The sequence below is a fragment of the Haliotis rubra genome, unplaced genomic scaffold (genome assembly GCF_003918875.1).
Source record: "Haliotis rubra isolate DU_JTF1 unplaced genomic scaffold, ASM391887v1 Scf673, whole genome shotgun sequence".
Taxonomy (NCBI): domain Eukaryota; kingdom Metazoa; phylum Mollusca; class Gastropoda; order Lepetellida; family Haliotidae; genus Haliotis; species Haliotis rubra.
Genome location: NW_025767383.1, coordinates 437446 through 463694, shown reverse-complemented (window position 1 = coordinate 463694; position 26249 = coordinate 437446). Strand labels below are relative to the sequence as shown.

Sequence of the window (26249 nt, the reverse complement as noted above, 5' to 3'; positions counted from 1 at the left end):
TACAGACCGCCGCCATATAGCTGGAATATTGCTGAGTGCGGCGTAAAACTAAACTCACTCACCTCATATTAACATTATTTTCCGGTGTTTGACCGTTTGTCGAAAGTGAACAATGCTGATAATGGTAGACTACGTTCTAGCAGAAACCTGCAACAGGTCATTGCCGTAACAGAGGAGAACAGTCCCGTTGATCCAGACACTACCGCATGTCCGGATCACTGAGTTTCCGACGAGGCCTGTTTTAAGGTGTAATAAAACTTTCCTTAAAGCCTAGATGGACTCATTCTGTGAACATGTTTAAGTCATGTTTATTACAACCAATTAAATACAATCAGGAACTAAATCACAATTCATGTCACGGGACTTCACGACAAGGAGGTTCATTTCACCCCATGTCCTTCGTGTTCAATACGTTGAACAAAGAGCGCCATCAGCAAGTGAGTACTATTAGAAACCCTTCTATGACTACTAGCTGCCAGTGTCTTGTGACGTCATGTTGAAGGTTAAGTTAAGGCTGGTTATCATTAGATGAACATTTGATAAATGAAGAAATTCACATCGCTGATCGGATGCATTTGGTTTGCTGATAGCCACATTTAACTTCCGTGTATGTTCAGCGGCTTATGAAGGGAATTTTAGGACATAATCTGTCAAAGTTAGGTAATACTGCTGAAACAAATATCTGCTCATGATATAGTCCCAGTTGTACAATCGACTCTGCTTTGGGCAGAGATTTTTAAAATATTTTTTTTATCTGTTTTTATTCCATTTTAAGTTGCATGTACAGACAGAAGTGTGACATGTGTTGACATTTACATCATAAAGTTAGTACAAAATTGTATACACATATGAGGGTGTACATATATAGATAAATATTATTACTGCAGTGGACACAATAGTTTGAGTAGGTCAAACTGCATGTGTGCTAAATTAAAATGTCAGAGTACCGTATCTAAGTGTTGCCATATCCTAGTAAAACAACTAAAGTTATTATTTTTCATTGCAATAAACCTTTCGATATAGCATATGTCTTTAAATAACTTGAGAAATTCTGCAAAGGATACATCTTGCTGTTTAAGGCTTGAAGTATAGATTAATCTTTTTGCAAGTATAGTCTGTTTGCAGTGAAAACGTACCGATGAATTTCACTTTAAACAAAAAAGTAAATCCAATAAAGTGAAATTAAGATTGCAAATCCTCATAATTTTTCCTTGCCAGTTGGACATTTAAGTCTCAGAATTTTATTCAACTTAGGATAAAAGTTGTTTAAGAAACGATCATAGTTTCAAATCGCTATAATTGGTTTGTATTACAAGGGGGTAAGCACAATTGAATGAAACCCCGAGAACAAGAAGGGTTGGTTTCTACGGTAGTCTAAGTTAACGCTCATGACGCACCGCACGTGCATTTGTTTCACTGTTCCAACTACTGCGCGTAATTTTAAAGTAATTTTCCTATAGAATATCCTCCAAGCAGATAGAACGTCTCTCTAGTAAGGATTATCATGGTCAGATAAACAGTCAACAGCATTGGAGCCAAGTGAGAATATATGAATTACAGGAAAGATGTTTATCGATTCTTTATTTTTGCTCATATAGTTTTTCAGTGAGGATAATTTCAAAGCATTAATGAAACATTTTATTTCGACCATTCTGAGACCTCCAACTTGATAACCTCTGTTTATAGTTGATCTCTTTATTTTGTCGTTTTTATTTTTCCATAAAAATCTATATATTGTTTTGTTGTGTTCTTTAATAAAATGTTTTAGGTGGGTTGGGCAGTGCAGAGAAAATGTGTTTTAATAACAGTGATTTTTCCAATAAGAGTCAAATTTCTTCTGCGCCAGTTGGCAAGTAATCTTGGGCATCAGAGCGAATGTAAACCTTAGAATATGACTGCAGCATAGTATTCTCATGCCAATAATGGTTGTCGACCCCTTCTATTTTTTTAATTGGAGAGGGGGGTGTGAGGTGTGTGTGTGGTGGTGTGGTGGTGGTGGGTGGGGGGGGTGACAATCATTAATGGCATGAGTATATTAAACTGCAGTTTGTTGTATTACGCCACACATAATGGCGACCCGTAAGCAATCGACAAACATGTAGTAGATGTGTAACTGGGGACCCTTCACTGAGTGAGTGGGTGAGTTTAGTTTTACGCCGCATTCAGCAATATACCAGCTATAATAGCGGCGGTCACTCACTCACTCACTCGCTATTGATTTGGAATTGAAAGGCAGGAAATGGAAAGAAACCAGGAAAATATAGATTCGTACAAGGAAACATTTACACACTACATCACGCTGTGAGATCCTTTGTCCCAGTTGTGAGAGATATTTAACAGGCAGGGTGGGATTAGAGCACTTGACATACTTCTCATTGTCACTACTTCAAATGCCTTTCACAATCTGCATTTGACATATTGACAACGCTGGCAAAGCTTCTATTCATATATTTATTCAGTGTGCGGGATTTTGTATTATAGTCTGTGGTTAACAGCACCTTGAATATTATTTCATCGTCAGTTATTCCAGCAGGAAAGCACGAGGTGAAATAGGTGGGTTGTTTTTAAAAACCAAAAACCAAAGTGTAATACAACCGAGCACGGGCATGGTCCTGTCAAACGTTTTCCATGAAGAGTGAGGGAGTGTAGTTTTACGCCGTTTTTAGCAATATTCCATCAATATTACGGCGGGGGACACCAGAAATGGGATTTTTCGTGAAGAAACTACCGCAATGATATATAGTGGTACTTGTTAAGTATTCATTAAAAACCTCTGAAAGCGAAGCCATTACAGTGTTAAGAATATGTGAAAATATATTAAGATCCAATTTTCCGACAGGTGGCATGTTACATATATCAAAGACCCGTGAACATCCCTGTTATAATTGGTCTTCAGTAACCCATGCTTGTCGTAAGAGACACCTAACGGGATCGGGTGGTCAGGGTTGCTGACTTGGTGGACATATGTCATCGTATCCCAGTTACGTAGATCAATGCTCATGCTGTTGATCACTGGATTTTTTGGTCCAGGCTCGGTTATTTACACACTGCTGCATATAGTGTGGCGTAAAAAACAACAAACACAAACAAACCAAAATATATTATGAAAGTGAAACGGGCGATGTCGGTGTAGCATTGTTCATTGGAATTTGATGGGAAACTATTAACACAATGCTTCCCTGTATTTAAGTGTAAATTTCCGCGGCAGAAATAAATACATTGTTCGGGACAGTACGCTAACTCAGATCTGTGCGCCCAATTAAGGTGTAGGTAAATTGAACACTGTCCAACAACGACTGTCCCGATAAGAGGAAGTCACACATAGACATCTCTTCCCTTAATATCACGACCCGTGAAGATCCGGGTTAGAATACTGATCTTCAGTAATCCATGCATGTCGTAAGAGGCAACTAACGGGATCGGGTGGTCAGGCTTGGTTGACACATGTCATCGTATCCCAGTTGCATAGATCGATGTTCATGCTGTTGATCACGGAATTGTCTGGTCCAGAATTGATTATTTACAGATATAGCTGGAACATTGCTGAACAACAAACCAGCCAACCATATCACAACAATGGCTCATCTAGAAGCGTAATGCAAGTGTTCATAACGGTACGCAAAATATTACTGGTAAAATATGGTGTAGGTTATAAAGTGTCAACATACAGCATTATAAGATATTGTTAAAAATAGTATGCGGAAAATACAGGTGCAAGTAGCGGTTCCCTGATCCAAGAGATACTGTGAACGTCGATATCATGCTGGACGTGTATCGATAACCAAGGAAGCGCGTATTGGTATCATTTATTTAAACAATTAAGAGGTTTCTGAAATCCCATGGTTCGAGTTCCCTTCAAATTATTTCTCTGATATTAGTACTTCCTGTTTGGATTACTTCCGGGTTCAGAAAACCCGCTTTCCATGCAACAACACCTGAAATATTAACATCAAGCTTTGACACTATTAGAAGTGTCAACGATAATGTGATTATTCGTACTTCCTGTGAGATTATTCTCTTGTATTGGTCGTGTATATTGCCTTGAAATGGGTCAATGTTTCTGGTGGTGGAGGGAATTCCCGGAGTCTCGCCATGTATCTATGCGGAGTCAACTGTTAAAGAAATGTTCGGGTCCATATATAAACATTAAAACTCAAAATTCTTACCAGTAGGGAACCCACTTCAAAAGACGCTTACGAGACATAAGGCTCGGAGAAAACCGAACTTCAGGGCATGGCAGATGTTTCATTGGTTTGGTGAAAGTCTACTACGCGAAACTGACGGCCGTTGTCGCGTATGGAGACGTCGCAACGAGAAACATCACCACTGGAAGATCATGCAGCTAAACTCTTTGGTGGCTGATCCAGTGTGCGAAATAGTTTCCAATTTTTGCTAGCCAGTCTTAAAGTTACAAGCCTACAAAATAATTCACTAGTACGAAATTTGAATGTAGACACGGTTTGCATCATTTTTATCAGGCCATAATCTTGCATGATTTACAAGTGTGTTATAACTTAACACGTCGGAGAGACTGATATAAATTACCCCATAAAAATTCACTATCCATGTGAGGAATCGAAACCGGATTTTCGCTGTGACGAGGGAACGTTTTAACCACTAGGCTACCCCACCACCCCGAACATAAGTAACATACAAAACTACATTGAGACCGTAAATGTGAAGAAAGATAAGAAGCTCTGTGTCACTAGAGTTACACTGTAGTTGAGAGTACATCATTTTAACAGCATCTATTCATTTCAGGCATGGCAATGAACGAACTTCTCACAATCGTCACTCTATGGTTGATCGTCCCAGGGCTGCATTCACAGATGGATGATATTAACAGGTGCGTGTATGAAGTGAACGAACGTGATTTAGTTGCCAACTGTTCTAGCGGAAACCTCACTGCAGTCCCCCAAGGATTTGTTAAAAATGTGACTGTCATTGATTTGACAATGAATAAAATAACAAGCATCGGAAAGATGTCCTTTCCTTACCGTCTGAAGGTACACACGCTCAGTCTGCATCAGAATCTGCTTACTCATCTTGATGAAGGTTCTCTGAAGAATTTACCAGAACTTTCGAAACTTGACCTTGGAAGAAACAGGATTAACTTCACATTGTTACCAACAGGTCTCTTCAGAGGTCTTCCACTAAAACGCCTTTTAATGAGTAACATGAGTGGTATACTCAATGCGGAATACCCAGAGGATACATTTCTTGATCTCCATCAACTGCAAGAGCTCTCCATTGACGCTCCTCCAAACCCAACATTTGGTGTCGGATTTCTCAATATGACAAATTTACAAACTTTAACCATTAGCTTTTGTGAAAAGGAAAGCTTAAATACAAGTGCATTTGAAGTTTTCCAAAAGTTTAACCTTTCAGCATTTCAGATAAATGCATGTGATAAAGGGCAGGTAGATGAAAATATTACTGATATATTTCCCAATTTAGATATCTTAGACATTAGGGACACGGTCGGCACCGATCTACCCAAGCGATTGATGAGTTTAAAGAATTATGAAAACTCATCCATGCAACGAGTTTCATTCATAAAAAACGTGGGGGGAGATAAGGATCCTACTGAACAATGTAACATGTTAACAAAAAATGTGACACGTTATCTTATCACAATGTGTGTTTCAGAAGTGTATCTTATTGGTAACAAAATACGAATCATTGACAGAGGTACTTTGATTCAACCACCATTTTCCGAATGCCTTCGCTTTTTAGATCTCAGTCACAACATGATCCTCGATGAGTATGGGATACTTGAAACGCTTTACTTTTATCCAAATTTGGTCTTATTTCACTTTGAACAATTTTTGGAAGATCTCAAACAGGCTTATCATGAAGTGTTCCATTTCTATGATGCAAGTTCAATATTTCAAGACAAAATTGAGACTGTATGGCCACCACAAAACCCCGAAACATGTCTCTTCACTGTGGGTGCTGAAAAACGAGACAATGAAGTTATTCCACCAAATGAAAGTAGTAAAAGAGGGATTTATATTTTGCTATTTCCTCGAAACCTAACCTCGCTTTATTTTGCACCAGCATTAAAACCTTTTGCTAATATCGAACATAATCTGGGTTTTTTTGGCACTGAAAAATGGTCAAAAGTGCGTTTTTCCAACTGTTCGGTACGTGCAAAAAATGTCAAGTTCTTTGGACTGGAGAACCTTCAAAGTTTGGAAATTTCTGGCAACGGATTTACAGAACTACCAACAACATTCATGAAATCCTTCCCCAATATTCAAAATCTGTCATTGAACCATATCACACACGGATTTAGGAAAATAAGTGAAAACATAGACTCCGTATTGGGACACTTGGAACACCTTGAAAATCTGCAGCTTTTAGGTAATGGTCTTTCCGATTTGCCCAGAAATGTAGAGAACTTAACAAATATCAAACTAATAGATGTCTCGTATAACTCAATAAAGGAACTGAGTGTGGAAACAAGAACCAGACTAGACGCTATGGCTCAGAAGAAAAACGTATGGGTTAATCTTCGTGGTAATGTTCTCTCGTGTGGATGTGATTCTCTTGAATTTATTCTGTGGTCAATGGACTCAAAGGTAAATTTCGCTGACGATAAACATTACACGTGTCGAAATGATAATGGGACTATAATCCATGTAACAGATATTGCACATTCATTCATGAAAATTTGGAGAGAGTGCATTTCTTTGTTCTCACTTTTGTTTTCAATTTGCCTCGTTTTCCTATTCCTCTTAGGAGTTTCTCTAAGTCTTCATATTGCAAGAAATATCAATTTGATAAAACGATGGAGTGTCAGATGGTTAGGCTTGGACTTCCAGCGACATTTTAAGTATGATGTATTTGTGTACTACTCATCCAAGGAAGACCCTCAGTGGGTGTGTAGCACCTTGAGACAGAAGCTGGAAGATGAAAGGGAGCTTCGTCTCTGCATTCCAGAAAGAGATTTCGATCCAGGAGTCTACACCTGTGAGGAGGTTCTCGGTGCCATAAATCAAAGCTGGAAGACTATTATCTATCTGACCCAGACCTTCCTGGAGGACGAGCTATGCTCCTTCAGGCTTTCATCTGCTATTTATGTCGGTGAGAACCTGACGTCTGATAGATTCATCATACTGTACTCGGATGCAGTGTTCCGTCACCCACTTCCTTCTATCATTAACCAACTTCTGGACAAAGACAATAGGTTTCCTATAGAGAGGTTCCATGAGAGTTCATTATGGGATCAGCTTCACAGCAGGATCTTGTGTAAGGATTGACAGTTACATTGGCGTTTCTGTTTCCGAAATGCAAGTATCAATACACGATGTCAGTTAGAAAGACCCGAAGAATGAATCTTCAGTAACCCATGCTTGTCACAAGAGGCGCCTAACGGGATCGGGTGGTGAGACTCGCTTACTTGGTTGACACATGTCATCGTATTCCAGTTGTGTAGATCGATGCTTTTGCTGTTGATCACCGGATTGTCTGGTTCAGACTATTATTAACAGCCCGCTACCATATTGCTGGAATATTGCTGAGTGCGACGTTTAACAACCAGCATCCTTCCATCCGAGACAGTACCCTTTGTATGGCGTGAGTGTATTATAGATGTATAACATAAATAACGTAACGCAAAGAAATAATTTTTGTACAGTATTTTCTCTTTCGTAAATTATCCTCCGGTAAATTTGATTTGTTTTATGTATTAACTTTTTGTTTGTTGCTTTTTAGGGACCCATTGCTTTAGCTTTGACGATCCATGATCCTGTGATCTAGTGCGTCTGCATATGCACTGTATATATGTAACTTACGTACGTTCTAATAAAATTGTGAAGCCTTATTGATATGTTGTAGTACATTTTGCCGACACTAAAAACTGTAGACACATTTCTCTTATCAATTCCGTACTCTGACTCTGCAACTGGCAGGGAAACGACCCACCGCACTCACCCACCAATATATGATTTTGCTGGAATATTGCTGTACTCAACGACTCTGCTACTAGCAGGAAAACGACCCAGCTCACTCACCCACCGGGACGGTGGGGTAGCCTAGTGGTTAAAGCGTTCGTTCGTCACGGTGAAGACCCGGGTTCGATTCCCCACATGGGTACAATGTTTGAAGCCCATTTCTGATGTCCCCCGCCGTGATATTTCTGGAATATTGATAAAACCTTACTCACTCACACACCAATGTGAAGTGAATGAGTGAGTGAATGAGTTAAAAGTTAACGTTGCATCGGCATTATTTCGGTTGAACGCTATGATGTCATCAGTATTGCAGCTAAAAACATGCAATAAATGATCGCTTCTGTGCAAAATAATCCAGAGATGAACATTATGAGCAGCGATCTACGCTGCTGGGGCACGATGACATTCATCAACAAAGTAAGATGGCCTGACCACCGAGACCTGTTACTAACCTCTTACGACCATCATACGTTGCTCAAGATCAATTCCGAACTGGATCGTCACTGGGTACAAGGAAAACAACGCTTCCCAGTCCGCGTTAATGTAGTTGCATAAAAAAATGGCTATGCGTAAAAGGTTACAATTATCTGATCAGTGAGTGAGCGAGAGAGTGAGTGAATTTAGTTTTATGCCGCTTTTAGCAATATTCCAGCAATATCACGGCGGGGGGCACCAGAAATGGGTTTCACACATTGTACCCATGTGGGGAATCAAACCAGTGTCTTTGGCGTGACAAACGAACGCTTTAACCACTAGGCTACACCACCGCCCCTTATGATCAGTGACGACACCAGGTGTTCTCAAAACGGGGAACGCATATTTTGCTCAAACCCATGTACCCGCCAATGACACAATTAAAAAAAGTGGCCGTTGCTGTACTTCGCACCAGTACACATGCTATACACAAAACAAACATGACATTGACTTATAAACTTTAATAACAAAACTTCAGGACATCATACACGTAAGACAGGTTCATGATACGATGGGAAGGGGATAACACTGGACATACATCTTGGAAGAACACCTGAAACATTGATTGAGTTTAGGTTTACGCCGCACTTAGCAATGTTCCAGCTATATGACAGCGGTCTGTAAATAATCGAGTCTGGACCAGACAATCTAGTGATCAACGTCATACCGGGATACGATGACATGTGTGAACCAAGTCAGCGAGCCCGACTACCCGATCCCGTTAGTCGCCTCCTACGACAAGCATGGGTTACTGAAGATCAATTCTAATCCGGATCTTCACGGGTAACCTGAAACATGTACACCAGTATGTGAGTGACATAGGGGTGGGGAGCCCTGATGACACCTTGACAGCAGCGACGCATGGAAGCAATCAAACGTTGCACAACATGTTGTAGAATGTTATGCCACACAAACTGGAGTACCGCAATGCATCCCGCAGATGTTCGACTGGAGACGACGCCGGCAACAGGCAGGCCAGGGTAATGTGTGAACGTTGTGACGCTGCAGAAACCCGTGGAACATGGAACGTGTCGTTGTCATGCTGGAACAGTCCACCGTCGACGATCATGTGCAGGATGACGTGGTGTTGCAGGATAACGTCCAGAATGATACCCGTTTGCGTACCTGCCACAAGCACCAGAGCCGTGAAATCACCATGACTGAATACCGCCCACAACATTACACTTCCACCAACTAAACGATCGTTGCATGCAGGCTAGAGCATCACGTTCCCCTCAACGTCTATAGACACGTGAGCGTCTATCATCACGTGACAGGAGAAAACGAGGCTCGTCTGAGAACAAACATTCCTCTTCCTGGCGCGTGTCAATCTCTTCCTTTGTTGGCAACACTGCAGACACTCCGTTTAGTGACGTAGCGACAATCCCTGCCTCCTTTGTCGATTGGGAACTCTCATGTCGGAAATTCTTCGGGATATGTGTCGCTGTGGTAGCTGTCTTTCGATGTTCGGAGATAACGCACCCGGATGCATCGATCTTGAGCGACGGTGGTAAGTCTGTCTTTCGATGTTCGGAGATGACGCACCCGGATGCATCGATCTTGAGCGACGGTGGTAAGTCTGTCTTTCGATGTTCGGAGATGACGCACCCGGATGCATCGATCTTGAGCGACGGTGGTAAGTCTGTCTTTCGATGTTCGGAGATGACGCACCCGGATGCATCGATCTTGAGCGACGGTGGTAAGTCTGTCTTTCGATGTTCGGAGATGACGCACCCGGATGCATCGATCTTGAGCGACGGTGGTAAGTCTGTCTTTCGATGTTCGGAGATGACGCACCCGGATGCATCGATCTTGAGCGACGGTGGTAAGTCTGTCTTTCGATGTTCGGAGATGACGCACCCGGATGCATCGATCTTGAGCGATGGTGGTAAGTCTGTCTTTCGATGTTCGGAGATGACGCACCCGGATGCATCGATCTTCAGCTACGGTGGTAAGTCTGGAACCTGCCTTTGGCTTGTCAGTCACACTTTGAGCAGTGTTGTACCGTACCCATGATGGAGCGTCGTGACACGCCAAAGTGCCTTGCCACAGCTGGTTGAGTTGCTCCTGCTTGGAATCTATCAAATGATTGGACATTAAACTGAAACACATAAAAAGAAGCTAGAATTTCATTTTACTATCAAACCGTTAAAGCAGCAACGGTAAGATTGATTTATTGTTTGATGTTGTTTTCCGCCGCACTCAGCAATATTCCAGCTTTTTGGTGGAGTCTATAAATAGTCAAGTCTGGACCAGACAATCTAGTAATCAACACCATGAGCATCAATCTACGCAATTGGGATACGATGACATGTGTCAACCAAGTCAGCGAGTCTGACCACCCGATCCCGTTAGTTGCCTCTTACGACAAGCATGGGTTGCTGAAGACCAATTCCAGCTCGGACCTTCACGGGTACAAAGTTAAGAGCTATCATTACAAGGCTTTACCTATTTCTGAGGACCGTGCTCACTATGATCAAATATGAAAGAAAATGATAAAAGACGAGGCACAGTGCACCATATTATACTTCCCTCTCTTTATTTGGATTTAACTCTGAGATCTTTTCCTTGTTGTTATCACTGAATCCGATAGCAAGGCCACACAATCGAGGCTCGTTAATGTTCTGACATCCGAGAAAATATCTGTATGACATTTCAATTCCTTGTCCATGCGTGGGAAAGGAGCTTGAATTAAGACAAATAGTACTGAGAAACACTGTTGGTGTATTCCAAGGGCTTGACTAGTGTAAGTGCCAGTTATAGCATCTGTTTGACACTGACAGCAGTAAGCTATAATTAGAAACAAGAGTATGGGTCATGTGACCGGGAGGTGAGGCGAAGCGAGCCACGGGCAGTGGTGAGAGAGAGGTCGGCCGAAGCAGAAACCATACTAGCGTTCAGGCATAGGGCTACACGGTTTTCAAACGTATTACAGCGTAATTGAAAGGTTTTGCATTGTAAATATGAGTTGTAGCTGTAATGGGCCTGAATAAAGAAGTGGAACAACGTCCTGCGTTTGTGGAACCTACAACTGTGTTCAAATCAACTCAAACTTCGTAAATTTTCGCTGCGAATTTCTACAAAATTTCTGATAAGCAATATTCACTAATTCGCGAACACCTCGTGTTGGTGTTTTAGTGATTCATAAACACAAGCTCATGATATAGTCAGAGTGTTACTACAGTCGAGCACCGTTGTCTCGATATTCATGGGCCCAAGAAAAAATATCGAGTTATCCGAACTTCGAGACATCCGACCAGAGCATATCATCACATATCACTATGAAAGAAAACAAAACAAAAAGTAGATTTCATTTATAGTTATTTGTATGTACGTTTTTACTCACAGGAAAACAATTCCGGATTGCATATATTTTGGCCATTCAGCGTGTATGTATCAACTCTATCCACAGTGACATCAAGTAAACATTACTTGGTTGTACAACTGACACTGCTACCCATTAGACGATTGATTTGTCACGGAGAGTGTGCATTAATAATGAAATAAGACCCTGTTCAAAGTCAGACATCTCTGCTAAATGGAGCGTCATGTTTAAGATTTCACGTTAATTATGAACATGTGTTTATAATTCACCAGTGAGTGAATTTAATTTTACGCCGCTTTTAGTAATGTTCCTTAGTATAATGGTGGGGAACACCAGAAATGGGCTTCATGAATTGTACCCATGTGGGGAATCGAACCCGGGTTTTCGAGCGAACGCTTTAACCACTAGGCTACCCAACCGCCCCACATCGATTCGCAATGCACAGACAGTCGTACATCTATGTTAAAGTATGGGAGTTAAGGTCATGGAGCATCCAAGGTTGCCTGAAGATCTGGGCATACCTGTCGTAAGATCTGGGCATACCTGTCGTAAAGTCTTGGTATACTTGTCGTAAGATCTGGGCATATTTGTTTTAAGATCTGGGCATACTTGTCGGACCTTCTGGCTTGTCATGTATGCTCACTTAGCTGATGCATGTCACCGAATCTTATTTGTGTAGGTCGATGCTCATGATGTCAATCACTGGACTGTTTGGTCAACAACCGATTATTTAAGGACCTCTTTCATACAGCGGTAATATTACTCAGTGCGGCGTTGAAAATAAACCGAACAGCAAGAGGCGCCCGATCCACAAAACGTTCGTAGCACTATGCCAAAGTTACGAGGCGTCGTAACGTTACGAACGCTTTGTTATTTGGGACCCTGATCATTGGACCTGTTCCACATTTACTCCCGTATAGCCTACTAAATGTTTGTTCTGGTCTGTTAATTGAATGTACCATCGTACCTGAAGGTGTGTTACGTAGACCATAGCGAGAATCATCGGATATTCTGATTCAGACGCCATAATTCACAGACTGCTGTCAGTTAGCTGCAATAGTACAACTTAAGTGAGGCGCTTAACAACATTCGTAGTTACAGTGATTGAATAAATTTAGTTTCACGCCGCTTTTAGCAATATTCCAGCAGTATCACGGTGGGGGACACCAGAAATGGGCTTCACACATTGTACCCATGAGGGGAATCGAACCCGTGTCTTTGGCATGACGAGCGAACATTTTAACCACTAGGCTACTCAACCCCCAACAACCACACACATTTTACGACAAACTACGGTACCTGACGACCAATCATACACAGAATAGTATAGTGTCAGTGACTGGTTGTTCTCTACGTCACTTTGAACCCGTATAAAACGCCAATATTCATATCCTTTAAAAATTATCCTAGATTAATATCCTTGAAAAGGTGTTTCGAAATGGTTACATGTTCAATACATTGATATGGTTTACATGCAGGAGGGCTATGATAGCAAGTATAAAAGTGATGTTAGTCATCGGTAGTGTGACATGGTATGAATTAAACACTGGCCTGGAAAGTGAAACAAATTTGATTAAAGGAATATAAACGAAATGGTCAAGAAACGATTAAACAAATATAAACAAAATGTTCATCTAAAAAGGAATAAACAAATATATATGAAATGGGCTTTTAAGAAAGGATTAAACAAATATAAACGAAAAGGCAATTTGAAAAGTATCAAACAAATGTATACGAAATGGTCATTTAAAAAGTATTAAACAAATATATACGAAATGGTCATTTAAAAACGTAACAGTATTGAACGAATTTTCGGTCTGAAAGGTGAAACAAATCTGACATAAATTCATATTATTAGCAGAGGGTACAATATCAATGGATTCCTTTGTTTGTTGTTCAACGCTGCACTCAGCAATATTCCAGCTACATGGCTAAGGTCTGTAAATAATCGAGTCTGGACCAGACAATCCAGTGATCAACAGCATGAGCATAAATCTGCTCAGTTGGGATGCGATGACATGTGTCAACCAAGACAGCGAGCCTGACCACCCAATCCCGTTAGTCGCCTCTTACGACAAGCATGGCTTGCTGAAGACCAATTCTAACCCGGATCTTCACGGGTCAGTCTCAAAGGATATACGAAAATGAAAGTAAACACATGCAAAGTTAACCAAACAATCCACATTATACACACATATATAACAAATAAACATAAATATGTCCATTCAGGTGTCACGTCTTGTATGTGTCATGCTATCATTATTTTATTGATGACCACACATTTTAGAAAAATTCTCGTTTGACAAAAATGAAGGGTCAGGAAAGACAGGCTCCCCTAACTGTGTACTTACTGGTGGTCAGGAAAGACAGGCTCCCCTAACTGTCTACTTACTGGTGGTCAGGGAAGATGAAGATGTCAGCTGTCTAGATGTTCCGTCATCACCGAGAGCAACGTCATCAGTATTGCCACCTGGAAGTTGAAACCAACACTTAATACCTGTCTGACTTATTGTTACTGTATTATAACTACAATCCAACCAATCACATCAATTTGTATTCCGATTAGGGACCGCGGGGGTAGCCTTGTGGGACAAGCGTTCGCTCGTCACGCCAAAAGAACCAGGTTCGATTCCCCACATGGTACAATGTATGAAGCCCATTTCTTCCGTTCCCTGCCCTGACATTGCTGGAATATTGCTAAAAGCGGAATGAAACCTTACTCACTCATTCCGATTAACATAAACATGGGTATACATATCTCCCACAATATTAAGTTGGTCGAGGATTTGTTTACAATGACGTTGAGGGGACATTTTGTCTTCGCTGATAACCATTAGATGCAATTGGAATCCATACAAACAACAGGTATGTTGAAGGTGATAATTTGAGAATGGGAAAGTCTGGATTTCGTCATCCTCGATGATCTCCAGGGTATACGTTCCGATAAATCTCGACGTGGAGGATGGGATTATCGAGGATGAACATTTTGGAGGATAGTAGAAATAATGATCAGTCAATATGAAGTTACTGTTAACGACCATGTAATATTTTTCAATTAAAAAAATTTTTGTCATTTCATTCAATACATTGATTGCATTTATTTCATATTTCATTCCTCATTAATCCCCACATGGGTACAATGTGTGAAGCAGGTGTCCCCCGCCGTGATGTTGCTGGAATATTGCTAAAAGCGGCGTAAAACAAAACTCAGTCAGTCAGTCGACAGAACAGGAATCACTAAATATACCTGGACGAAACCAAACAATTATAAATAAAAAAAACCCAAACATTTTGGGTCTTTTTGACAACTGTAATAAAGTAGCACATGCATTACCAATCTTGATTCCCTTCAGGCGTGTTCTCAAGCATTCCTTTCTAAGTCTCCTGCCAGAAGGTTGGACACTGAAGCAAAGGGCGCTGTCGTCCCACTGCCAGTACGGATCAATCGCCTGGACCTGCAACAGGAACGTGTACAACTTCAGCATTCACCGGAGGTATCATCATTACTGGTGAGTGAGTGAGTTTAGTTTGAAAGGTTACATTGAAACATACAAAGTCTACGACAGAGAATGTCGGGATTTTCTGCCAGAAGAGATATTGGCCTGAGCGTAAAATGAAAAAAAAAATGAAAGTATCTCTAAAATAACTGACATGACTGACAAATATGTAGACTGTGCGATACGTGATGAGGTGTTTGAATCATACTGAGTAAGACGTGGTTCCACAGCCATATAGCTCGAATATTGCTGAGTGCGGCGTAAAACAACAAACCAAACGTCGCTCCGCGTGACGATCTTAGCGCTAGGGTGTCTAAGTCAACGCTATAATATATATGTTATTTCGGTCACTTTAGCGGTACAATCGCTTTTTGGAACAGACACTTTCTGGGTAAAATTTCTAATAAATTTATATAAAATCCAGGATCTGTTCCGCTAAGGTTTTGAAGCGCTGAGGTGATCTTAATTCCCTCACTTAAACATTCGACCGTTTTTTAGCAACGATCGCCTTGTGGAACGGGTCTAGAAAATCAAAATTATATATTGATAACAATGAGATATAATGTATGTGGAGAGTACTCAATATGCAAGGAATATAGTTCAATTTCCTTTAATAAGATTTGTAATGCGCTTTGTCAAGTGGTGCAGGTGCCCGCATACCCGGGTGAGGTATTACTACATATTGGAGTGAGTGTATGGTTTTTACGCCGCTTTCAGCAATATTGTAGCAATATCATGGCGGGGGACACCAGAAATGGGCCTAACACATTGTACCCATGTGTGGAATCGAACCCGGGTCTTCAGCGTGACGAGCGAGCACTTTAACCACTAGGCTAGCCCATCGCCCACTTCATATTTGAACATTATATAGCAGTACATTACACAGCGTCAGCTCCGGGAAACAAATACCGTCTCCCGCCCTTCCTGGTACGCCACATTGGACATTGGACACATAACATTTAGAAGAGCTCAATGTGGCATTCAGTTCAAGGAACATTCTTATGCAGTCATGCCATGGGTGTGTAAATATTTACTTGTGAATTTCCTGGTTCGCAGCGATATTATCTGGTTGATATGTGAGTTACTATAACTTGATCAAGAGAAAAATTTCACAATAAACAGGGTCGGACAGTGCAAAGTGAGCAATACTCTTTCAGAGGCCGTTTCGGCTTGGTTTGATGTTTAACGCCGCACTGGGCAATATTCTATTCTCCGACTTGACAATCGAGAGATTGATATCATGAGCAACGATAAGTGTACGATGAGTAACTGACCCTAAGCACACGATGTATTAAAATGCTTGTGACAGTACACACTGTGGTTGGTTTTTTAACGCTGCACTCAGCAATATTCCAGCTACATGGTGGCGGTCGGGAAATAAATTGAGTCTGGATCAGACAATCCAGTGATGCACAGCATGAACATCGATCTACCTAACTGGGATACGATGACATGTGTCAACCAAGTCAGCGAACATGACCGCCCGACCCCGTTAGTCACCAATTCTAACCCTGATTTTTATGGGTTCTGTGGAAAAGAGACCAAATCTAACCCTGACTTGTACTTAGACAACGTTGACCTTAACCACAAGACGTCCCGAGTGAGTGAGTGAGTTTAGTTTTACGCCGCACTCAGCAATATTCCAGCTACATGGCGGCGGTTCGAAATAATCCAGTCCAGTTTGGACCAGACAATCCAGTGATCAACAGCATGAGCATCGATCTGCGCAATTGGGAACCGATGACATGTGGCAACCAAGTCAGCGAACCTGACCACCCGATCCCGTTAGTCACCTCTTACGACAAGAATCAAGAAGCCCCGAGGCCTGTAACGATCGCCATAGCGGATTGAAAGGATGTATTGCAAGATGGCGGTGTAACGATAACGATGAGGACGGGGAACAGATGTGATGGATTGAAAATATGTGGCTACTGGTGACGATGATGTCATGAACGTGATGCTGCTTCTGGTTGGGAAACAATTTGGAGAAAGATGACCACGAAACGATTGTGTTAATGATGATAGTGATGACGAGGAGGGTGTGATAGACTTAAATATGTAGCTACATGTGACGACGATGACATGAACGTGATGCTGCTTCTGGTTGGGAAACAATTTGGAGAAAGATGACCACGAGACGATTGTGTTAATGATGATAGTGATGATGAGGAGGGTGTGATAGACTTAAATATGTAGCTACATGTGACGACGATGACATGAACGTGATGCTGCTTCTGGAGGGGAAACAATTTGGAGAAAGATGACCACGAGACGATTGCGTTAATGATGATAGTGATGATGATAGTGATGATGATGATAGTGATGATGAGGAGGGTGTGATAGACTAAAATATGTAGCTACATGTGACTAAGATGACATGAACGTGATGCTGCTTCTGGAGGAAAGGAATTTGGAGAAAGATGACCACGAGACGATTGTGTTAATGATGATAGTGATGACGAGGAGGGTGTGATAGACTTAAATATGTAGCTACATGTGACGACGATGACATGAACGTGATGCTGCTTCTGGTTGGGAAACAATTTGGAGAAAGATGACCACGAGACGATTGTGTTAATGATGATAGTGATGATGATGATGATGATGAGAGAGGGTGTGATCGACTAATATATGTAGCTACGTGTGACGACGATGACATGAACGTGATGCTGCTTCTTGAGGAAACAATTTGGAGAAAGATGACCACGAGACGATTGTGTTAATGATGATAGTGATGATGAGGAGGGTGTGATAGACTTAAATATGTAGCTACATGTGACGACGATGACATGAACGTGATGCTGCTTCTGGAGGGGAAACAATTTGGAGAAAGATGACCACGAGACGATTGTGTTTATGATGATAGTGATGAGGAGGAGGTGTGATAGACTTAAATATGTAGCTACGTGTGACGACGATGACATGAACGTGATGCTGCTTCTGGAGGGGAAACAATTTGGAGAAAGATGACCACGAGACGATTGTGTTAATGATGATAGTGAGAGGAGGAGGAGGGTGTGGATAGACTTAAATATATAGCTACATGTGACGACGATGACATGAACGTGATGATGCTTCTGAAGGGGAAGGAATGTGGAAAAAAAGATGACGACGACAGCGACAGCGACGACGACGAAGTCGTTGATGATTATAATAATGACGATGAGGTGGAGGGTGTTATAGATTGGAAATATGTAGCTTTAGGTAACAACGATGTAATGAACGTGAAGATGCTCCTGGATGGGAAAATATTTGGAGAAAGATGACAACGACGACGATGATAATGATGATGATGAGGGGGAGGAGGAGGATTATGTGATAGATTGGAAATATATCGCTACATCTGACGACGATGTAATGAACGTGATGCTGTTTCCGGAAGGGAATTAATTTAGAGCGATACGACGACGACAATAATAGTGATGATGATTATGATGATGATGCTGATGAAGAAAAGATGATGATGTTGATGAGGCGGAGGAAAAAGGAAGATGTAATGGACTGGAAATATGCTAGCTTCATCTGACGACGATGTAATGAACGTGAAGTTGCTTCTGGAGGGGAAAGAAATTGGAGAAAGATGACGACGACGATGATGATGAGGGTAGGAGAAGGAGATAGATTGGAAATACGTAGCTTCAGCTGACGACGATGTAATGAACGTGAAGATGCTTCTGGATGGGAAAGAAATTGGAGAAAGATGACGACGACGATGATGATGAGGGTAGGAGGAGGAGATAGATTGAAATACGTAGCTTCAGCTGACGACGATGTAATGAACGTGTTGCTGCTTCTGGAGGGGAAGAAATTGGAGAAAGATGGCGACGACGACATTGATGATGAGGGTAGGAGAAGGAGATAGATTGGAAATACGTAGTTTCAGCTGACGACGATGTAATGAACGTGAAGATGCTTCTGGAGGAAATAAATTGGATAAAGATGGCGACGACGATGATGATGAGGGAGGAGGAGATAGATTGAAATACGTAGCTTCAGCTGACGACGATGTAATGAACGTGTTGCTGCTTCTAGAGGGGAAAGAAATTGGAGAAAGATGACGACGACGATGATGATGAGGGTAGGAGAAGGAGATAGATTGGAAATACGTAGCTTCAGCTGACGACGATGTAATGAACGTGAAGATGCTTCTGGATGGGAAAGAAATTGGAGAAAGATGACGACGACGATGATGATGAGGGTAGGAGGAGGAGATAGATTGGAAATACGTAGCTTCAGCTGACGACGATGTAATGAACGTGTTGCTGCTTCTAGAGGGAAAGAAATTGGAGAAAGATGACGACGACGACGATGATGATGAGGGTAGGAGAAGGAGATAGATTGGAAATACGTAGCTTCAGCTGACGACGATGTAATGAACGTGAAGATGCTTCTAGAGGGAAAGAAATTGGAGAAAGATGACGACGACGATGATGATGAGGGTAGGAGAAGGAGATAGATTGGAAATACGTAGCTTCAGCTGACGACGATGTAATGAACGTGAAGATGCTTCTAGAGGGGAAATAAATTGGAGAAGATGACGACGACGATGATGATGAGGGTAGGAGGGGAAGGAGAAGGAGATAGATTGGAAATACGTAGCTTCAGCTGACGACGATGTAATGAACGTGATGCTGCTTCTGGAGCGGAAAGAATATGGAGAATTCTGCTGCTGCTGCATTGTCGAGGAAATGCAGTCGATGACGTTAATGCAGGAACTTACCTCCACCATATAGTGATCTGGTCTGATTTCGCCAAAGGTAACGGATCCGGACGTTGCATTGTTTCTGGCCAGGTCCGGAATCTGCAGTAGAAGATGGCTGTCAGTGAGTGTTCCCGGGACAGGCACAAGATGGGCAATAATGAGGAATATTGAAGAATAAACTTTCATCTATTAGGAGATGACTATTAGTGAGTGTTCCCAGGACAAGCCCAAGATGGAGAATAACGAGGAAATGGAATAACAAACCTTCTATATATGCGCTTGTTGTGTTTGCGTTCAGTGTAAATCACTATATTGATTAAATGTAGTATTCTAAAATTCTAATTGAAGTTTTGATGCTAATAAATGATGATGATGATGATGTGGTTTTGTATCCCGCTAGATTCCATTCCATTGACAGAAGGTGGGGGCTATCTGAGCGCAGTGAACGTTGGGACTGGTGGTGATTGAGTAGACAGGATAGATATGCTGGAGCCAATCCATGGTAGCACTTGTACATTAGGCACTGAACTTTGAATTTCAGTCTGGCTTCTACAGGAAGCCAGTGTAATGATTGTAGATTTGGTGTAATGGGCGAGAATTTGGACACTCTTGACACCATCCGTGCTGCAGTGTTCTGTACCTTCTGGAGCCCTTGTAGTAATGTTTTCTTCATTCCAAAGAGGAGGCTATTGGTATAGTCTAGCCGTGAAAGGACAAGGGATTGGATCAAGGTTTTTCAATGATAATTATAGTGAACAATTATCAAGTTCATTCGTGTGAATACGAAAACTAAATTTTTGCCATTCAAGGTTCTATTGTACGGAAGTAGAGTGTATACGGCTTTTGTTGTTGACTTCAGTGAAATTCATTATTTGAATGTACATGTAGTATTCTTAAATGCCATTGGACTTTTTATAATCTTCCCAGTAAATGTATCAAGTTCATTCATGTGTTTACAATTAGTTGAATGTAAACAAACACACAAGACCGTTACACCTTATATTGCTGAAAATGATATAAGGATGTGTCTAAATTCTAAACGAAACTCACACTGACTGTCTTCTATCAAAACACATTTTAAACAGGTCTAAGCACATGAAATGTCGTCTAACTGTCGTCTAACAGCCCAAATAAAACATAAATAGAGTATCTCCATAATTTAGATGTTTAGAATTTAAATGATTAGAGTTTAAAGTCAATGACCAGGAAAATGACATTTGGAAAAGCGTAAGTGGAAGGGTGAAAGACTGCAACTCAAAAGGATGCAAGGTCCTATCCTGGCAAGGTATGATATAAATCATCACTACAAACAATACTCAAGGTCGTATCCTGGCAAGGTATGATATAAATCATCACTACAAACAATACTCAAGGTCGTATCCTGGCAAGGTATGATATAAATCATCACTACAAACAATACTCACGGTCGTATTCTGGCAAGGTATGATATAAATCATCACTACAAACAATACTCAAGGTCGTATCCTGGCAAGGTATGATATAAATCGTCACTACAAACAATACTGAAGGTCGTATCCTGGCAAGGTATGATATAAATCGTCACTACAAACAATACTCAAGGTCGTATCCTGGCAAGGTATGATATAAATCGTCACTACAAACAATACTCAAGGTCGTATCCTGGCAAGGTATGATATAAATCGTCACTACAAACAATACTCAAGGTCGTATCCTGGCAAGGTATGATATAAATCATCACTACAAACAATACTCACGGTCGTATCCTGGCAAGGTATGATATAAATCGTCACTACAAACAATACTCAAGGTCGTATCCTGGCAAAGGTATGATATAAATCGTCACTACAAACAATACTCAAGGTCGTATCCTGGCAAGGTATTATATAAAATCATCACTACAAACAATACTCAAGGTCGTATCCTGGCAAGGTATGATATAAATCATCACTACAAACAATACTCAAGGTCGTATCCTGGCAAGGTATGATATAAATCGTCACTACAAACAATACTCACGGTCGTATCCTGGCAAGGTATGATATAAATCGTCACTACAAACAATACTCAAGGTCGTATCCTGGCAAGGTATGATATAAATCATCACTACAAACAATACTCAAGGTCGTCGTATCCTGGCAAGGTATGATATAAATCATCACTACAAACAATACTCAAGGTCGTATCCTGGCAAGGTATGATATAAATCATCACTACAAACAATACTCAAGGTCGTATCCTGGCAAGGTATGAATTATAAATCGTCACTACAAACAATACTCAAGGTCGTATCCTGGCAAGGTGTGATATAAATCATCACTACAAACAATACTCAAGGTCGTATCCTGGCAAGGTATGATATAAATCATCACTACAAACAATACTCAAGGTCGTATCCTGGCAAGGTATGATATAAATCATCACTACAAACAATACTCAAGGTCGTATCCTGGCAAGGTATGATATAAATCGTCACTACAAACAATACTCAAAGGTCGTATCCTGGCAAGGTATGATATAAATCATCACTACAAACAATACTCAAGGTCGTATCCTGGCAAGGTATGATATAAATCGTCACTACAAACAATACTCAAGGTCGTATCCTGGCAAGGTATGATATAAATCATCACTACAAACAATACTCAAGGTCGTATCCTGGCAAGGTATGATATAAATCGTCACTACAAACAATACTCAAGGTCGTATCCTGGCAAGGTATGATATAAATCATCACTACAAACAATACTCAAGGTCGTATCCTGGCAAGGTATGATATAAATCGTCACTACAAACAATACTCAAGGTCGTATCCTGGCAAGGTATGATATAAATCGTCACTACAAACAATACTCAAGGTCGTATCCTGGCAAGGTATGATATAAATCGTCACTACAAACAATACTCAAGGTCGTATCCTGGCAAGGTATGATATAAATCATCACTACAAACAATACTCAAGGTCGTATCCTGGCAAGGTATGATATAAATCATCACTACAAACAATACTCAAGGTCGTATCCTGGCAAGGTATGATATAAATCATCACTACAAACAATACTGAAGGTCGTATCCTGGCAAGGTATGATATAAATCATCACTACAAACAATACTCAAGGTCGTATCCTGGCAAGGTATGATATAAATCATCACTACAAACAATACTCAAGGTCGTATCCTGGCAAGGTATGATATAAATCGTCACTACAAACAATACTCAAGGTCGTATCCTGGCAAGGTATGATATAAATCATCACTACAAACAATACTCAAGGTCGTATCCTGGCAAGGTATGATATAAATCATCACTACAAACAATACTCAAGGTCGTATCCTGGCAAGGTATGATATAAATCATCACTACAAACAATACTCAAGGTCGTATCCTGGCAAGGTATGATATAAATCGTCACTACAAACAATACTCAAGGTCGTATCCTGGCAAGGTATGATATAAATCATCACTACAAACAATACTCAAGGTCGTATCCTGGCAAGGTATGATATAAATCATCACTACAAACAATACTCAAGGTCGTATCCTGGCAAGGTATGATATAAATCATCACTACAAACAATACTCAAGGTCGTATCCTGGCAAGGTATGATATAAATCATCACTACAAACAATACTCAAGGTCGTATCCTGGCAAGGTATGATATAAATCGTCACTACAAACAATACTCAAGGTCGTATCCTGGCAAGGTATGATATAAATCGTCACTACAAACAATACTCAAGGTCGTATCCTGGCAAGGTATGATATAAATCGTCACTACAAACAATACTCACGGTCGTATCCTGGCAAGGTATGATATAAATCATCACTACAAACAATACTCAAGGTCGTATCCTGGCAAGGTATGATATAAATCATCACTACAAACAATACTCAAGGTCGTATCCTGGCAAGGTATGATATAAATCATCACTACAAACAATACTCAAGGTCGTATCCTGGCAAGGTATGATATAAATCATCACTACAAACAATACTCAAGGTCGTATCCTGGCAAGGTATGATATAAATCATCACTACAAACAATACTCAAGGTCGTATCCTGGCAAGGTATGATATAAATCATCACTACAAACAATACTCAAGGTCGTATCCTGGCAAGGTATGATATAAATCATCACTACAAACAATACTCAAGGTCGTATCCTGGCAAGGTATGATATAAATCGTCACTACAAACAATACTCAAGGTCGTATCCTGGCAAGGCAAGGTATAAATCATATAAATCTCAAGGTCGTATCCTGGCAAATGAATACACTACAAACAATCTCACGTCGTATCCTGGCAAGGTATGATATAAATCGTCACTACAAACAATACTCAAGGTCGTATCCTGGCAAGGTATGATATAAATCGTCACTACAAACAATACTCAAGGTCGTATCCTGGCAAGGTATGATATAAATCGTCACTACAAACAATACTCACGGTCGTATCCTGGCAAGGTATGATATAAATCGTCACTACAAACAATACTGAAGGTCGTATCCTGGCAAGGTATTATATAAATCATCATTACAAACAATACTCAAGGTCGTATCCTGGCAAGGTATGATATAAATCGTCATTACAATTCACTACAACAATACTCACGGTCGTATCCTGGCAAGGTATGATATAAATCGTCATTACAAACAATACTCAAGGTCGTATCCTGGCAAGGTATGATATAAATCGTCACTACAAACACTACTCAGTCTTCACTATCTTCAGAAAGAGATCCAAACACAGGCCAAAATAGCTGCATATATGACATAAGTAAGTTTGGGTGTGTTTTGCCTATAGTTTTACACCCCTTTTAGTAATATTTCAGCAATATCACGGAGGAGGAGCATCAGAAATGGGCTTCACATATTGTACCCATGTGGGGAATCGAACCCGGGCGTTCGACGTGACGAGCGAACGCTTTCACCGCTGGACTACCCCACCGTCCGCTGTTGTCTTAAGAAAACTATCTGAACCATTGAAAGTGTTGTACATAATTCTTCATGCTGTACTTACTATCGTACTTCTGAACGTGATCTTCAAATCATCACATGGTTTGCTACTGAAGCAAATCAATGCTTTGGATCATCGGGGCTCGTATACGAGTTGTCATGTCATACATTGTTCCGTTCACAGAAGCAGTACAAAGTTACCAGGTGTTCGTAAGATGGTGCTGATCGTAAATTATACGTTTTTCAATCTGCCCAAGATGAAAATTGACGTTTTTTCACGACGATTACTGATCTGTGGTCCCGTGAAGATCCGGGGTAGAATAGGTCTTCAGCAACCCGTGCTGCCACAAAAGGCGACTATGCTTGTCGTAAGAGGCGACTAACGGCATCGGGTGGTCAGGCTCGGTGACTTGGTTGACACATGTCATCGGTTCCCAATTGCGCAGATCGATGCTCATGCTGTTGATCACTGGATTGTCTGGTCCAGACTCGATTATTTACAGACCGCCGCCATATAGCTGGAATATTACTGAGTGCGGCGTAAAACTAAACTCACTTACTCACTCACTGATCTGTGACAGCAACTTGAGAGACACTTGCAGCTGCGAAATGACTTAATGCTGTACGTTGCCAGGCTATACTTGCAACATGCCACCCATTAAGGTCCCGGTTGGAATCGGTCTCCAGGAATCTAGTGTTTGGTAATAGAGTACTATGGTGGTCGTAGGAGGCCAGTGAATATTTTTCGCACGATCTGCGCATGCGCACTGCGAGTTGAACAGTTATGTGAAACCAACGAATTAACACCCTCCTTACCTTGTTACACGGTGTTGGCCTCTCCGTGTCCAGTATACACGTCTTCAGTGGGTTATGTAAGCTGGACATCGTGTACAAAGACACATCAAACTTCCCAAAGCGGAAACGGGCTGGCGCAAGGGTGAAGGTCACTGTCAGTTTGTAGCCCCGAAGTACAGAGTTTCTGGAGGATGTGCACGTTATCACTGGACTCCAGTCGGCTGCCGTCAATTGTCTGTCATCACATTACATATTCATTGTTCATAGTTTCAGGTGAAAGCATCTACTGACTTTAAGTGAGTGAGTGAGTTTAGCTTTACGCCGCACTCAGCAATATTCCAACTATATGGCGGCGGTCTGGAAATAATCGAGACATCATGAGGATAGATCTGCGCGATTGGGAACCGATGACATGTGTCAACCAAGCCAGCCAGCCTGACCACCCGATCCCGTTAGTCGCCTATTACGACAAGCATGGGTTACTGAAGATCAATATTCTAACCCGGACCTTCACGGGTATCATCACTATAAATGTCATAACAAATATATATATTTGACGCA

At 41.1% G+C, this 26249-nt stretch overlaps 2 protein-coding genes across 2 annotated transcripts; one reads left to right on the top strand and one right to left on the bottom strand.

Moving 5' to 3' along the window:
- The first annotated feature begins 380 nt into the window (after positions 1 to 380).
- On the top strand, positions 381 to 7817 carry LOC124257809 (toll-like receptor 4). Its single transcript, XM_046691948.1, has 2 exons — positions 381 to 437; positions 4762 to 7817. The coding sequence occupies exon 2, from the start codon at positions 4764 to 4766 to the stop codon at positions 7263 to 7265; it is 2502 nt and encodes an 833-aa protein (XP_046547904.1). The 5' UTR covers positions 381 to 437; positions 4762 to 4763; the 3' UTR covers positions 7266 to 7817.
- Positions 7818 to 14126: 6309 nt separating this feature from the next.
- Positions 14127 to 25909, bottom strand: LOC124257810. Its single transcript, XM_046691949.1, has 4 exons — positions 25710 to 25909; positions 19975 to 20055; positions 15092 to 15212; positions 14127 to 14227 (listed from the first exon to the last, which is right to left on the bottom strand). Exons 1-4 carry the CDS (start codon positions 25776 to 25778, stop codon positions 14142 to 14144), a joined length of 357 nt encoding a protein of 118 aa, XP_046547905.1. The 5' UTR covers positions 25779 to 25909; the 3' UTR covers positions 14127 to 14141.
- Positions 25910 to 26249: the final 340 nt, after the last annotated feature.

Bases quoted from the DNA above. Each gene is read 5' to 3' on its own strand.
- LOC124257810 (XM_046691949.1), bottom strand. From the start codon at position 25,778: ATGTCCAGCTTACATAACCCACTGAAGACGTGTATACTGGACACGGAG. The intron at 20,056-25,709 runs GTAAGGAGGGTG...CTTCTACTGCAG, and splicing joins GGCCAACACCGTGTAACAAG to ATTCCGGACCTGGCCAGAAA. The intron at 14,228-15,091 runs GTAATGCATGTG...TTCAACTTCCAG, and splicing joins CCTGAAGGGAATCAAGATTG to GTGGCAATACTGATGACGTT.
- LOC124257809 (XM_046691948.1), top strand. From the start codon at position 4,764: ATGGCAATGAACGAACTTCTCACAATCGTCACTCTATGGTTGATCGTC.